General features: G+C 47.7%; 1 protein-coding gene across 1 annotated transcript in view; it reads left to right on the top strand.

Annotated features, from left to right (window-relative positions):
- Positions 1-15,760, top strand: part of RyR (Ryanodine receptor) — a 374,701-nt gene that overhangs the window by 24,364 nt on the left and 334,577 nt on the right. The window contains exons 6-13 of the mRNA XM_069314342.1: positions 296-462; positions 1,048-1,141; positions 2,403-2,519; positions 2,853-3,061; positions 3,212-3,341; positions 7,958-8,222; positions 11,496-11,707; positions 13,064-13,163. Of these exons, the coding sequence (XP_069170443.1) occupies positions 296-462; positions 1,048-1,141; positions 2,403-2,519; positions 2,853-3,061; positions 3,212-3,341; positions 7,958-8,222; positions 11,496-11,707; positions 13,064-13,163 (1,294 nt within the window). The remainder of the gene's footprint in view (positions 1-295; positions 463-1,047; positions 1,142-2,402; positions 2,520-2,852; positions 3,062-3,211; positions 3,342-7,957; positions 8,223-11,495; positions 11,708-13,063; positions 13,164-15,760) is intronic.

Below are 15,760 nucleotides of genomic sequence, written 5' to 3'. Positions count from 1 at the left end.
GCATGAAAGAGTGGATAATTGAAGCAGTCTCTTCATCAATAATATGCTGCGCCATTAGTTTCTGACAACATGTGTTTGGTAATGCATGTAGGCACCTGTTATACGTGCCGGGTGTAACAATACATCCAACATAAAACATACAGGGAGGGGTGAAGGGAGAAAACGCAAACATGATAGGGGACAATTTTGAAGACAGCTGAATACAGCTTCAAGTAAACAATCTTCTCACAACTAAAGTTATAAAATATAAGAAATATTAATGATTTATGTCTCCTCCTGTGAATGTGTCGACCAGGATTCGGAACCGCTGATCAAGAAAGGCGACGTGATTGGCTGCGCCCTCGACCTGACGGTGCCTATTATTACCTTCTACGTGAATGGCCGGCAGGTAAACGGAGCCTTCACGGGCTTCAACCTGGACGGAATGTTCTTCCCTGTGGTGTCTGCATCTGCCAAGCTCAGGTAAGGTGCTCGCAACTAACCTATCTTTAACACTCGGTACAAACAATTAAGAAAAGACATTACCTGGCCAGCTGAGACCATATTAAAGGGGCAAAAGCCTCTCAAACTATTTCCAGATAGTTTGCGGACCTCACTGTCGACAGTATTATATAGTTCCAGAAATATCATGCACTCATTGCACTGCATTCAATTTCTCTTGTAACATCCTGACAGCTTGGATAGAAAATAATTCTAAATTCTTGATACTGCTTCTTACCCATGGGTAAACAATGTGTGTGTTACCCATGGCTAGACAATGTGTGTGTTACCCATGGCTAGAGAATGCTTGTTACCCATGGCTAAACACTGATTTTACCCTCATTCATATATATATAATGTCCAACCTACGCTTGAAACAATTCTAGTTACCCAACATCTATTATATTACATTGTAAATTGTTCCATAAATAAACCCTATTTCCAAACTACTATTTACCCTTATTAATGAATAGCTAAACTACAAATGGTGAAATGTAATGTTATTATATAAGATTAGCATGGTATAAGGGAGTTAGTTGTACAGAAGCTAAGTGAGTGTTATTGCAGCGCGAGGTTCCTGCTGGGCGGTGAACACGGCCGGCTCAAGTACCCGCCACCCGACGCCCACTCCTCCGTCTCCGAGTGTCTGCTGCCCTTCCAGGTCAGTCATATCACCTCACCCCGCCTCCACAACCACCTCTGTAACACACCCACACCACACATCTACAAGTATAGTAATTGACGAGGTTTTGGTCCGTCTTGGATCATTAGCAAGTCGTTGTGGGCTGGTGTCTAATGGTCACCCACGAGATTGTGACTTTGTGTCTACAGGCTTGTGAAAACTTCTTCGGTGTAGGAGTTGTAAATATTGGATATGTTTATAGATGAACAATTTCTCAATGTTAACTCGGTACTTAATTATAAATGTTAATAATGTGGGAAACCGACCTGTGAGATTTATATTTATTCAACTTATATGTATTTATATTCGATAGCAATTTGATGTTTAGTGGACTGTATTTCTGCAGAATTCTCACAAATCAGCCCCTTGCACATTAAAGGGGAGGTTATATTAAATTTTTATATACATATATATATGCATGCAATCAAACTACAGTATTAAACCACAGGTATTAGTAATGAAAAGTGAGAGGTGTTATCTTATTGTATGGCAGGCCTGGTCCACCAGGTATAAACAAGAATGATGACACCAAATAATCCTGGTGGTTGAGACTATCACCAACACCCATGTACTGATGTACCAAGTAACTGTACTACTTCCTCTTCTGTTGTTCCTTATACAAGATTGAGAAGGTGCAGACTTCCTACAAGAATTTAGTGCCAAGAATACAAGAGGTGGACTATGAAGATAAGTTACAGGGACTCGGACAGATGTTAAAACAAAGACCAGAAGATATTGTGGGTAATATACAAGCTGGACTGTGTGACACGTGGGAAGAAATGATATGGGGTAGATGTGGGGACTTTTGGGCACAAACTTGTGTTGGAAACTCAGTTCAGAGAGATTGAGCACATACAGTAAGGGTGGTGAGGCCTCACTAAATAATATATTCATACCTCGCTAAATATTATCTTGATGATACCACGATACATATTGTGTTGATGACACCTGTTTATTCTCACAGTCGTTCTCACCTAATATTCTCTGAGGTCGACCTCACTTAATATTCTCTGGAGGTCGACCCCACCTAATATTCTCTGAGGTCGACCTCACTTAATATTCTCTGAGGTCGACCCCACCTAATATTCTCTGAGGTCGACCTCACTTAACATTCTCTGAGGTGGACCTCACGGATTATTGTTTAATGTAGACCTGAGAGAGTGTTGTGATTGTGATGCTTCACTACACAGTGCTGGGATCGGTGACTAGCACGTCTCACTGTTCACATCTCTCACCGCAGACCCTCACCATCGACCCCTGCTTCTACTTCGGGGAGCAGCACAAGGGCACGCTGGCGGGGCCTCTCCTCATCCAGGACGACCTGGTCTTCGTCCCCAAGCCTGTCGACACCTCTGCCGTCAGTGTCTGCCTCCTTTCACCCTTTCTTTCTCTATAGTGTTTATTCTGAATTCCAAAAGTTTATTATAATGTGACATATATAGTATATATTGCATGCCAGTGTTACCTTATTTTATTTTGTTAAACAATACGAAATATTCAAGCTTTGCATAAATTTAAATTTCCCCAAGCAATATATCACTAACATGATCTAAGACTAATATGATAATTATCATTATTGGTAAATAAATAATGATAGAACTTGGTGCAATTATAATGTGGAGAGCAAAGTTGTTGGCTCAGGGTGAGATATGAACGTTACAAGTGGCTGACGCCGAGAACCTGGCCACAGATCCAGCTAGCGGCATACATCGAGCAGGTGCGAGACAAACTGGCCGAGAACATCCACGAGATGTGGGCCATGAACAAGATCGAGCAAGGCTGGACGTACAGCGAGCGACGGGACGACCTCCGCCTCCATCACCCCTGCCTCACCTCCTTCGAGAAACTTCCGCCTAGCGAGAAGAGATACGACGCTACGCTCGCTCTCCAGACTCTCAAGTACGTCCTTCTCCTTTCCCTTGAGAACGAAGTTTTATCAACTTTGTTCTCAAAAATATGGTGGCTCGTGTATATTTAAGAACATACTCTGAGAGTATAGATATAATAATTATATAGTTGTATATTAATGAGGTCAATTTTGTACCACAGGACAGTGCTGGCGTTGGGGTACCACATTACCATGGACAAGCCTCCCAGCCGTATCCGCACCGTCAGGCTGCCCAACGACCCCTTCCTTCAGTCCAACGGCTACAAACCCCAACCCCTCGACCTGTCGCAGGTGACCACGCTTAAATACTACCTGGCTGTTGTGCTGTCTACCAGCTGGATGCTGGCTGTTGTACTGTCTACCAGATGTGGCTTCCATGTAGTCTACTGCCCACCACCTGGCTTCCTTGTAGTCTACCCTCCACCACCTGGCTTCCTTGTAGTCTACCCCCCCACCACCTGGCTTCCCTGTAGTCTACCCCCCAATACCTGGCTTCCTTGTAGTCTACCCCCCACCACCTGACTTCCCTGTAGTCTACCCCCCACCACCTGGCTTCCTTGTAGTCTACCCCCCACCACCTGGCTTCCTTGTAGTCTACCCCCCACCACCTGGCTTCCTTGTAGTCTACCCCCCACCACCTGGCTTCCTTGTAGTCTACCCCCCACCACCTGGCTTCCTTGTAGTCTACCCCCCACCACCTGGCTTCCTTGTAGTCTACCCCCCACCACCTGGCTTCCTTGTAGTCTACCCCCACCACCTGGCTTCCTTGTAGTCTACCCCCCCACCACCTGGTTTCCTTGTAGTCTACCCCCCACCACCTGGCTTCCTTGTAGTCTACCCCCCACCACCTGGCTTCCATGTAGTCTACCCCCCACCACCTGGCTTCCTTGTAGTCTACCCCCCACCACCTGGCTTCCTTGTAGTCTACCCCCCCACCACCTGGCTTCCTTGTAGTCTACCCCCCACCACCTGGCTTCCTTGTAGTCTACCCCCCACCACCTGGCTTCCTTGTAGTCTACCCCCCACCACCTGGCTTCCTTGTAGTCTACCCCCCACCACCTGGCTTCCTTGTAGTCTACCCCCCACCACCTGGCTTCCTTGTAGTCTACCCCCCCACCACCTGGCTTCCTTGTAGTCTACCCCCACCACCTGGCTTCCTTGTAGTCTACCCCCCACCACCTGGCTTCCTTGTAGTCTACCCCCACCACCTGGCTTCCTTGTAGTCTACCCCCCACCACCTGGCTTCCTTGTAGTCTACCCCCCACCACCTGGCTTCCTTGTAGTCTACCCCCCACCACCTGGCTTCCTTGTAATCTACCCCCCACCACCTGGCTTCCTTGTAGTCTACCCCCCACCACCTGGCTTCCTTGTAGTACACCCCCACCACCTGGCTTCCTTGTAGTCTACCCCCACCACCTGGCTTCCTTGTAGTACACCCCCACCACCTGGCTTCCTTGCAGTCTACCCCCCACCACCTGGCTTCCTTGTAGTCTACCCCCCCCACCACCTGGCTTCCTTGTAGTCTACCCCCACCACCTGGCTTCCTTGTAGTCTACCCCCCACCACCTGGCTTCCTTGTAGTCTACCCTCCACCACCTGGCTTCCTTGTAGTCTACCCTCCACCACCTGGCTTCCTTGTAGTCTACCCCCCACCACCTGGCTTCCTTGTAGTCTACCCCCCACCACCTGGCTTCCTTGTAGTCTACCCTCCACCACCTGGCTTCCTTGTAGTCTACCCCCCACCACCTGGCTTCCTTGTAGTCTACCCCCCACCACCTGGCTTCCTTGTAGTCTACCCCCCACCACCTGGCTTCCTTGCAGTCTACCCCCCACCACCTGACTTCCCTGTAGTCTACCCCCCACCACCTGGCTTCCTTGTAGTCTACCCTCCACCACCTGACTTCCCTGTAGTCTACCCCCACCACCTGGCTTTCTTGTAGTCTAACCCCACCACCTGGCTTCCTTGTAGTCTACCCCCCCCACCACCTGGCTTCCTTGTAGTCTACCCTCCACCACCTGGCTTCCTTGTAGTCTACCCCCCACCACCTGACTTCCTTGTAGTCTACCCCCACCACCTGGCTTCCTTGTAGTCTACCCTCCACCACCTGGCTTCCTTGTAGTCTACCCCCCACCACCTGGCTTCCTTGTAGTCTACCCCCACCACCTGGCTACCTTGTAGTCTACCCCCCACCACCTGGCTTCCTTGTAATCTACCCCCCACCACCTGGCTTCCTTGTAGTCTACCCTCCACCACCTGGTTTCCTTGTAGTCTACCCCCACCACCTGGCTTCCTTGTAGTCTACCCCCACCACCTGGCTTCCTTGTAGTCTACCCTCCACCACCTGGCTTCCTTGTAGTCTACCCCCCACCACCTGGCTTCCTTGTAGTCTACCCCCCACCACCTGGCTTCCTTGTAGTCTACCCTCCACCACCTGGCTTCCTTGTAGTCTACCCTCCACCACCTGGCTTCCTTGTAGTCTACCCCCACCACCTGGCTTCCTTGTAGTCTACCCCCCACCACCTGGCTTCCTTGTAGTCTACCCTCCACCACCTGGCTTCCTTGTAGTCTACCCTCCACCACCTGGCTTCCTTGTAGTCTACCCCCCACCACCTGGCTTCCTTGTAGTCTACCCTCCACCACCTGGCTTCCTTGTAGTCTACCCCCCACCACCTGGCTTCCTTGTAGTCTACCCCCACCACCTGGCTTCCTTGTAGTCTACCCCCCACCACCTGGCTTCCTTGTAATCTACCCCCCACCACCTGGCTTCCTTGTAGTCTACCCTCCACCACCTGGCTTCCTTGTAGTCTACCCCCACCACCTGGCTTCCTTGTAGTCTACCCCCCACCACCTGGCTTCCTTGTAGTCTACCCTCCACCACCTGGCTTCCTTGTAGTCTACCCTCCACCACCTGGCTTCCTTGTAGTCTACCCCCCACCACCTGGCTTCCTTGTAGTCTACCCTCCACCACCTGGCTTCCTTGTAGTCTACCCCCCACCACCTGGCTTCCTTGTAGTCTACCCCCACCACCTGGCTTCCTTGTAGTCTACCCCCCACCACCTGGCTTCCTTGTAATCTACCCCCCACCACCTGGCTTCCTTGTAGTCTACCCTCCACCACCTGGCTTCCTTGTAGTCTACCCCCACCACCTGGCTTCCTTGTAGTCTACCCCCCACCACCTGGCTTCCTTGTAGTCTACCCTCCACCACCTGGCTTCCTTGTAGTCTACCCCCCACCACCTGGCTTCCTTGTAGTCTACCCTCCACCACCTGGCTTCCTTGTAGTCTACCCCCCACCACCTGGCTTCCTTGTAGTCTACCCCCCACCACCTGGCTTCCTTGTAGTCTACCCCCCACCACCTGGCTTCCTTGTAGTCTACCCTCCACCACCTGGCTTCCTTGTAGTCTACCCTCCACCACCTGGCTTCCTTGTAGTCTACCCCCACCACCTGGCTTCCTTGTAGTCTACCCCCCACCACCTGGCTTCCTTGTAATCTACCCCCCCCACCACCTGGCTTCCTTGTAGTCTACCCTCCACCACCTGGCTTCCTTGTAGTCTACCCCCACCACCTGGCTTCCTTGTAGTCTACCCCCCACCACCTGGCTTCCTTGTAGTCTACCCTCCACCACCTGGCTTCCTTGTAGTCTACCCCCCCACCACCTGGCTTCCTTGTAGTCTACCCTCCACCACCTGGCTTCCTTGTAGTCTACCCCCCACCACCTGGCTTCCTTGTAGTCTACCCCCCACCACCTGGCTTCCTTGTAGTCTACCCCCCACCACCTGGCTTCCTTGTAGTCTACCCTCCACCACCTGGCTTCCTTGTAGTCTACCCTCCACCACCTGGCTTCCTTGTAGTCTACCCCCACCACCTGGCTTCCTTGTAGTCTACCCCCCACCACCTGGCTTCCTTGTAATCTACCCCCCCCACCACCTGGCTTCCTTGTAGTCTACCCTCCACCACCTGGCTTCCTTGTAGTCTACCCCCACCACCTGGCTTCCTTGTAGTCTACCCCCCACCACCTGGCTTCCTTGTAGTCTACCCTCCACCACCTGGCTTCCTTGTAGTCTACCCCCCACCACCTGGCTTCCTTGTAGTCTACCCCCCACCACCTGGCTTCCTTGTAGTCTACCCTCCACCACCTGGCTTCCTTGTAGTCTACCCTCCACCACCTGGCTTCCTTGTAGTCTACCCCCCACCACCTGGCTTCCTTGTAGTCTACCCCCCACCACCTGGCTTCCTTGTAGTCTACCCTCCACCACCTGGCTTCCTTGTAGTCTACCCTCCACCACCTGGCTTCCTTGTAGTCTACCCCCCACCACCTGGCTTCCTTGTAGTCTACCCCCCACCACCTGGCTTCCTTGTAGTCTACCCTCCACCACCTGGCTTCCTTGTAGTCTACCCTCCACCACCTGGCTTCCTTGTAGTCTACCCCCCACCATTTAACCTAATTGTAGTGTCCTGTTGAAACCTACTTTCTAATGTTGCAAGCACCACTTGGCTGTAGTAACTAGTGTTAGCATACTATTGCAGTGTACTTTTCATGACATGTTTGGTGTGACGTGTACAAGTTGGTAGAGAACTATAACTTGCTAGCAGCCTACTTGTCCACTGCCCACCACCTCACTCCGACAGTTGTAGTGTGTTTGCTAACATATATTTGATCTGTGAGAAAAATGTAAATCCATTTTTGTGTGCTTTCATAAGTACATCAACATATTATTTGTTACCTGCTGTCTCCCAGAATACCCAAACAATTACGCCAAGCCATTATAATTGCCCTCTTCGGGATTATTTATTTGCAATATTTCAATAATATTTAGTTTTGTCACATTTTTCTAGATTAAACAAAATCTGCAGAATAGCAAATGTTTACTTGTGAATAAGAGTGAGAACCCGTGTTGTGAACAGGTTAGCCTCACGTCCAAACTGGAAGAGCTGGTGGACCAGCTGGCGGAGAACACTCACAACATCTGGGCCCGGGAGCGGATCCTACAAGGCTGGACCTACGGCCTCAACGAGGACCCAGACATGCATCGCTCACCTCACCTCGTCAGCTATGGAAACGTCGACGATGCAATCAAAAAGGCCAACCGAGACACAGCATCCGAGACCATTCGGACTCTCCTTGTGTATGGCTACATTCTGGAGGCTCCCACGGGAGACCAGGCTGAAGGTGAGCGGCAACCTGCTTGGTATAACACATCTTGCACAACGCTCACGAGAGATAGGAAGGGATTGTGGGGAATAATATTGAGCTCTTGCATGCGACACCATGTTTCGTCAGATCTCAATGGTGAACTAAATTTAAACATCTGTCACATTGTATGGATGTGACAGTTGTTTTAACTATTCTCAGCATGGATGAAAAAGAATGTGTCATTCAGCTATTATATATATCGGTATGAGAAAATCATCTTGGGGGATCGAACCGGCGTTCAGGTGATTTCCAGACACCTGCCTTAACCGACTCTGCCAAGATAAGACAAAAGCCTATCAACTCTGGGAATCATCAGAACGCCGATTCGAGTCATCCCATTGCCACAAAATTATTTTCTCGTTGACATATCATGCCATTATGATTTCTTTGTAACGTATCAGTATGGGGAGTGATTATCGCCGTGCGGATGATGAAAATGGTTGAGCAAAAATTCAGTCATATTATAATTTTGGAATTATTATAATTAAGAAAATTTATTCGAGTAATACATTCAAAGTAGTGTTGAGAAACTGTGCAAGAGGGAGCCGGTCGGCCGAGCGGACAGCACGCTGGACTGTGATCCTGTGGTCCCGGGTTCGATCCCGGGCGCCGGCGAGAAACAATGGGCAGAGTTTCTTTCACCCTATGCCCCTGTTACCTAGCAGTAAATAGGTACCTGGGTGTTAGTCAGCTGTCACGGGCTGCTTCCTGGGGGTGGAGGCCTGGTCGAGGACCGGGCCGCGGGGACACTGAAAGCCCCGAAATCATCTCAAGATAACCTCAAGAAGAAGAAGAGTACGAGCAGCATATCTCGAGATGCATCTGTTTAGATTTACTTCTACACTCATATAGTTTACAAACTTTGCTACACTCTTTTTTACATGCTAATGAACTTTTAATAAAACCTACCTGTTCAAATGTCATTTAATATAATAATTAGTTTGCTTATATCTCATATATTTATGAGATATATATTATATTTCATATCTCATATATTTAAGATATCCACTTATCTCTTCACGTGACACACGTATATGTATAGAGTTAAACTAAACACTTAAAAAGACTTGACTTTACACTTAAGATTCCACTGATTAACGCCGATACAAGTCTGTTACTCCTGTTGCAACCCGTTCTCGCACTTGCTTACTGTCAATATTGGCGTATTTAATAAGTGCATATGTGACATACTAATTGATTGTGAATATTTTAGTTTACCTTGAAAAGCTTCATAGAGAACACCGACCTCACCTAACCTTCTTAGTATGTTAAGATAAGCATCTTATTGCTTCTTATTTACAATTATTACTTAACCTATCAACGGTATAGGTTAAGTAATAATTGTAATTAAGAAGCAATAAGATACTAATCTTAACATACTAAGAAGGTTAGGTGAGGTCGGTGTTTTCTATGAAGCTTTTCAAGGTAAACTAAAATATTCACAATCAATTAGTATGTCACATATGCACTTATTAAATAAGCCAATATTGAGAGTAAGCAAGTGCGAGAACGGGTTGCCTGTAAACACTTCATCACGTAACATCAGTTCTACTATATCCACACACTTCTTCAAAGTTGCTCTGTTCTTCCACAATAAGGGGGGCGGGGGGGGGGCAACACAACTTGGAGACGCTTTCTCCAGAAATCTTGTGATTTATCCTGACCAGGTTATTGATACAGACCAGAGACCTACTGAAGGTCCCACCGGAAAGATAAGTTGCATTGAATGCAACATTTTACCTATTTTGATGGGATTAACTTGGACCACAGTGGTGAGGACACTAACATGGACCACAGTGTTGAGGACACTAACATGGACCACAGTGGTGAGGACACTAACATGGACCACAGTGTTGAGGACACTAACATGGACCACAGTGTTGAGGGCACTAACATGGACCACAGTGTTGAGGACACTAACATGGACCACAGTGGTGAGGACACTAACATGGACCACAGTGGTGAGGACACTAACATGGACCACAGTGGTGAGGACACTAACATGGACCACAGTGGTGAGGACACTAACATGGACCACAGTGGTGAGGACACTAACATGGACCACAGTGGTGAGGACACTAACATGGACCACACAGTGTTGAGGACACTAACATGGACCACAGTGTTGAGGGCACTAACATGGACCACACAGTGTTGAGGACACTAACATGGACCACACAGTGTTGAGGACACTAACATGGACCACAGTGTTGAGGGCACTAACATGGACCACACAGTGTTGAGGACACTAACATGGACCACAGTGTTGAGGGCACTAACATGGACCACACAGTGTTGAGGACACTAACATCGACCACAGTGGTGAGGACACTAACATGGACCACAGTGTAGAGGACACTAACATGGACCACAGTGTTGAGGACACTAACATGGACCACACAGTGTTGAGGACACTAACATGGACCACAGTGGTGAGGACACTAACATGGACCACAGTGTTGAGGACACTAACATGGACCACAGTGGTGAGGACACTAACATGGACCACAGTGTTGAGGACACTAACATGGACCACAGTGTTGAGGACACTAACATGGACCACAGTGGTGAGGACACTAACATGGACCACAGTGTTGAGGACACTAACATGGACCACAGTGTTGAGGACACTAACATGGACCACAGTGTTGAGGACACTAACATGGACCACAGTGTTGAGGACACTAACATGGACCACAGTGGTGAGGACATAACATGGACCACAGTGTTGAGGACACTAACATGGACCACAGTGGTGAGGACACTAACATGGACCACACAGTGTTGAGGGCACTAACATGGACCACAGTGGTGAGGGCACTAACATGGACCACAGTGTTGAGGACACTAACATGGACCACAGTGTTGAGGACACTAACATGGACCACAGTGGTGAGGGCACTAACATGGACCACAGTGTTGAGGGCACTAACATGGACCAGTGTTGAGGGCACTAACATGGACCACAGTGTTGAGGGCACTAACATGGACCACAGTGTTGAGGACACTAACATGGACCACAGTGTTGAGGGCACTAACATGGACCACAGTGTTGAGGACACTAACATGGACCACAGTGTTGAGGGCACTAACATGGACCACAGTGTTGAGGACACTAACATGGACCACAGTGTTGAGGACACTAACATGGACCACAGTGTTGAGGGCACTAACATGGACCACAGTGTTGAGGGCACTAACATGGACCACAGTGTTGAGGACACTAACATGGAGTTGTGTTGGTGACAGCGGCGGCCGCAGCCATACAGAGCATCAAGCGAGGCACGGCCCACCGCACCTACCGTCTGGAGAACACCAACGCCGTCACTTCTGGCAAATGGTACTTTGAGATGGAAGTTCTTACCTCTGGACCCATGCGCGTGGGCTGGATAGAGACGAGCAGTCCGCCCGGGACGGAGCTGGGCTGCGACGACAAGTCTTGGGCCTTCGACGGGTTCCGTGTAAGTATGAAGAACGGGTGAGCTTCTCCCGCTTCTTTGGGAGAGCTCACTGGTCGCTCTTGTCACATCCTATCGTTCACTATGTAAATAATAAATTAAACAAATTTAAATGCTGTTCATTTATTTGAACGTTATTTATGGTAATTTTATTATGCCAAATAATATGAGACAAGTAGATTCCTGAGTAAATAAAGCAACAATCAGTAGACCGACACAATTGCTGGAGAAGTTCATAATTGTTTTGGTCATGCTGAAATTTAATTGTAATTGCACTCAGATAAATGCTAATTACTGTTGTACGTAATTTTCCGTCAGTTCAGTGAAAAATTGCAAGTGATTGTCAATAATATAGAAATGTTTTCACATTGAACCTTTATCAGCTTGGGACACCTAGACGTGACAAGTTTCATGATTTGTTAATTGTGTGTGATGACTGTGACACAGTGCTTAGGAACTGTGACGACTGTGACACAGTGCTCAGGAACTGTGACACAGTACTCAGGAACTGTGACACAGTGCTCAGGAACTGTGACACAGTGCTCAGGAACTGTATGATGACTGACACAGTGCTCAGGAACTGTGACGACTGTGACACAGTGCTCAGGAACTGTATGATGACTGACACAGTGCTCAGGAACTGTGACGACTGTGACACAGTGCTCAGGAACTGTATGATGACTGACACAGTGCTCAGGAACTGTGACGACTGTGACACAGTGCTCAGGAACACACACACTCTCTCTCTTTCTCTCTCTCTCTCTTACTCTCTCTTTCTCTCTCTTTCTCTCTCTCTCTCTCTCTCTCTCTCTCTCTCTCTCTCTCTCTCTCTCTCTCTCTCTCTCTCTCTCTCTCTCTCTCTCTCTCTCTCTCTCTCTCTCTCACTCTCTCTCACTCTCTCTCTCTGTGAAAGCATTTACTGCTGCAAGTAAACAGTCTCACACTCCCATAGATGTTAGCAAAATTCACCTTCAAATAAGTCATGCAGTTTTCTAAATATTCGATAGTAAATAATATGAAGCATAATATCGTTGAATATAATGACTGGTCTAATACAGTGCTCTAAATGTCTAGTCTGAATATGAGTTATAACAATTGTAGTAAGAACAAGTATGTTGTGGTGTGGTAAACACATGGCACAGATCACAGTCCTGCGCCACGCTCAACATATGGGGCACATGCCATATATATATTGAAGATGAAAATTGCAGCAACTCTGTTGACTTGATGCTATTGTGACTACTTGGTATAAACAAGTCAGGTTTGAAATGTATAATGAATGTAGAAGTGGGTGTGAGAGTGAAGCGGTGCCTCCTGGGCTGTAAGTATGAAGCAGTAACTTGGCCTGTATCTTTAAAGCACATGAAGCACCATATGGGCGGGACGGAGGCGTACGGACGACGTGCCCAGCCGGGCGACGTTGTGGGGGTAATGATGGACCTGCATGACAAGACCATCAGTAAGTGTGTTGGTGTACCTGGCTGGCCTGCCTCTCCGCTCGGGTCTCCCGTCGCACCACACACGCCCACAAAACACATTCCAACATAACTTATCACGCTTGTTTACATAAATGAAACATTTTCACACACACACAAAAAAAATCCAAACAGAGACGTGTGATGGGGCGGGATGAGGCTTGAGGGGTACCGTGAGTGTGCTATCTCTGTGGTACCGTGAGTGTGCTATCTCTGTGGTACCGTGAGTGTGCTATCTCTGTGGTACCGTGAGTGTGCTATCTCTGTGGTACCGTGAGTGTGCTATCTCTGTGGAGTCTTTCACTAACATTCAAGGTCTCTATTCTTCACAGATGTGCATCAGCCGCTCTGCAGCCACATAAGTTCCTACCCCTAACCCAGCGCTGTGTTCTACACCGTGTTCTTGGCATGTAGTAAACTGCAGCACAAACTCCACATGGAAACTAACCATAACAATTATACTCCCTCACCAAAAATCTTAAGGTGGTGCAGTGCCACTTTGACGTGTCTGCTGCACTTTACTACTGTCTGATTTTTACCCTAAATAATGTCTCGTTGCAAAAATAAGTGTCCCTGTTGCAATGTTGCTAATAGTTTGTATGTGATACAGGAAGAAAAGTGTCATTCGGGCGGTTTGGACAGCTACGGCCACAAGTGGCAGGTCGGAGACGTGGTAGGCGTGTGCCTTGATATATTCGACAGAACCATCAGTGAGTGATTGATGTCTAATCCTTGCTGACTGTCGTGAGTGGTGAAGTAGCGGGTGTGGTGGCTAGCTCACGTTAGTTGTAGCATTAGACATTTAGCCGGAATTTCTGGCAGAATATGAGCGGTACCTGACTAGCTTATAACGTAGATCATGTTGATGCTTGTATGTTTCTGGCCCGTCGAGGTCGGGCAAAGCGTCCTGGCTCGTCTGTTGCATCTTCCCGTCCCATGCGTGTGGCTGTTCTAGTTATCTTCGTATGACCGTTTGCATTGCAGTCATTTTAGATATGTCATGCTTGCACTCAAGACAGCAGCACTATATGTGGAGCTACTGTGGTTACCCGTGTACGACGGGAGGAAGCAGGTGTGGAGCCGGTGGCTTCCTCCACCCGATGTACGCAGCCAATTTTATACTTTTTGAGTTACTGATGTATTACTGCTACGCACACACCGCCTGCAGGCCACTAAGGCCTCCAGGCGTTCATCAAGGGCTTCACAAAACTAGGGCTTCCTGCTTCGCATTAGTGTTTTCTTTAAGCATGTTTGTTCCAACAATTATAACTTCAGTCGACACAGAAATTTATGACAAATTATGCTGTCTTTCTATTTTCTAATGTACAAAGTGCGGATAAAGGTCAGTCTTACAGCCCTGCTGCTGGTACTCTTCCTCGGAGAGAAGAGTGCATAAGAGTGCATTTATACTGCCGTATGTATTGATATGTATAACCGTGTATGTCTGCCGTCTACTGTATTTTGGAACTGCATTTTTGTTTTCTCGTTGCATGTAAATGTTTGATTTTTGTTATTAATGAATTTGTTGTACTTACATTGAGTCTCATGAGTCACTCACAGATGTCAAGTCCATAGTGTGTGTGTGTGTGTGTGTTACAAATAGTGGGTTGTACTATGGGGGATCTAGTGTTAATGTGGTGAAGGGGCAGCAGGTAGAATAAAGGTGTATCTCTAATAGTGGAGAGCAGTAAGGCCCGGCCCCCAATAAAAAATATAAACAGTGATTAATAATTGGCTACAAAACAATGTCAGTCTAGAGGTAGATCACAGATCTCCTACACAGGAAGAATGGATACTCCTTTAACTTACTTATTTATTAACCCCTTAACAACCCCCCATATACATTCACACAAATAACAATAATAACTTTACCACACTATCTTACGTTAAAAGCCTTGGTCCACATAAGCAGGATGCAAGGTTTTACACTGAGCACAAGCTAGGGTAAAGTTTACTAGTGAAGAACTTGAAGCTTGAGGCAGCTTAGGGTAGTGAGCCCAAGTGGTACCCTAGCACAACACAACACTAAGGGGTACCCAAACACTGGAAAATACTACCCCAGGTCTACACCAATCTTACAATCTCAGAGTAGGCACAATTAAATACACAATACTTATCTTAGTAAACTAGACACAGAAATAGGTAAGGGTGAGTAGTAGGAGGAAGGGGAGAGAGGTGCAGAGCCACACAGTATAGATGTTTACACCTCGAACGCCAGCCAGAGAAGGGAGACCGTCTCCAGTCTCCTTCCTCAGCTGACTCGCTGCCGGCAGACTACTCAATTAATTGTACAGCAGCCCTATATCCAAGTTTACTCAGATCTACTTTACTAATACTTTCTAATTATTTGTAAACATAGTTGATGCCTATTTTATTACTTAATAATCAACCCCAAGCTCAGTCTTTAAATGCTCTTTGAGAAACAAGAATCGTCTTACGTCTGGCAGGGAAGATACAAACACAGACACCTCGCCATGCGTCCCACTAATATAAAGTAGTTTATTTAGCTCAATTTGACCTCTGGTTTCCATTTGAGGAACCCAGGGTCGTAACAGTGTCAGTGTGTGTGTGTGTGTGTGTA

This window comes from Procambarus clarkii, chromosome 78, assembly GCF_040958095.1.
Source record: "Procambarus clarkii isolate CNS0578487 chromosome 78, FALCON_Pclarkii_2.0, whole genome shotgun sequence".
NCBI lineage: Eukaryota > Metazoa > Arthropoda > Malacostraca > Decapoda > Cambaridae > Procambarus > Procambarus clarkii.
This window is presented reverse-complemented; position numbering and strand designations above follow the sequence as displayed.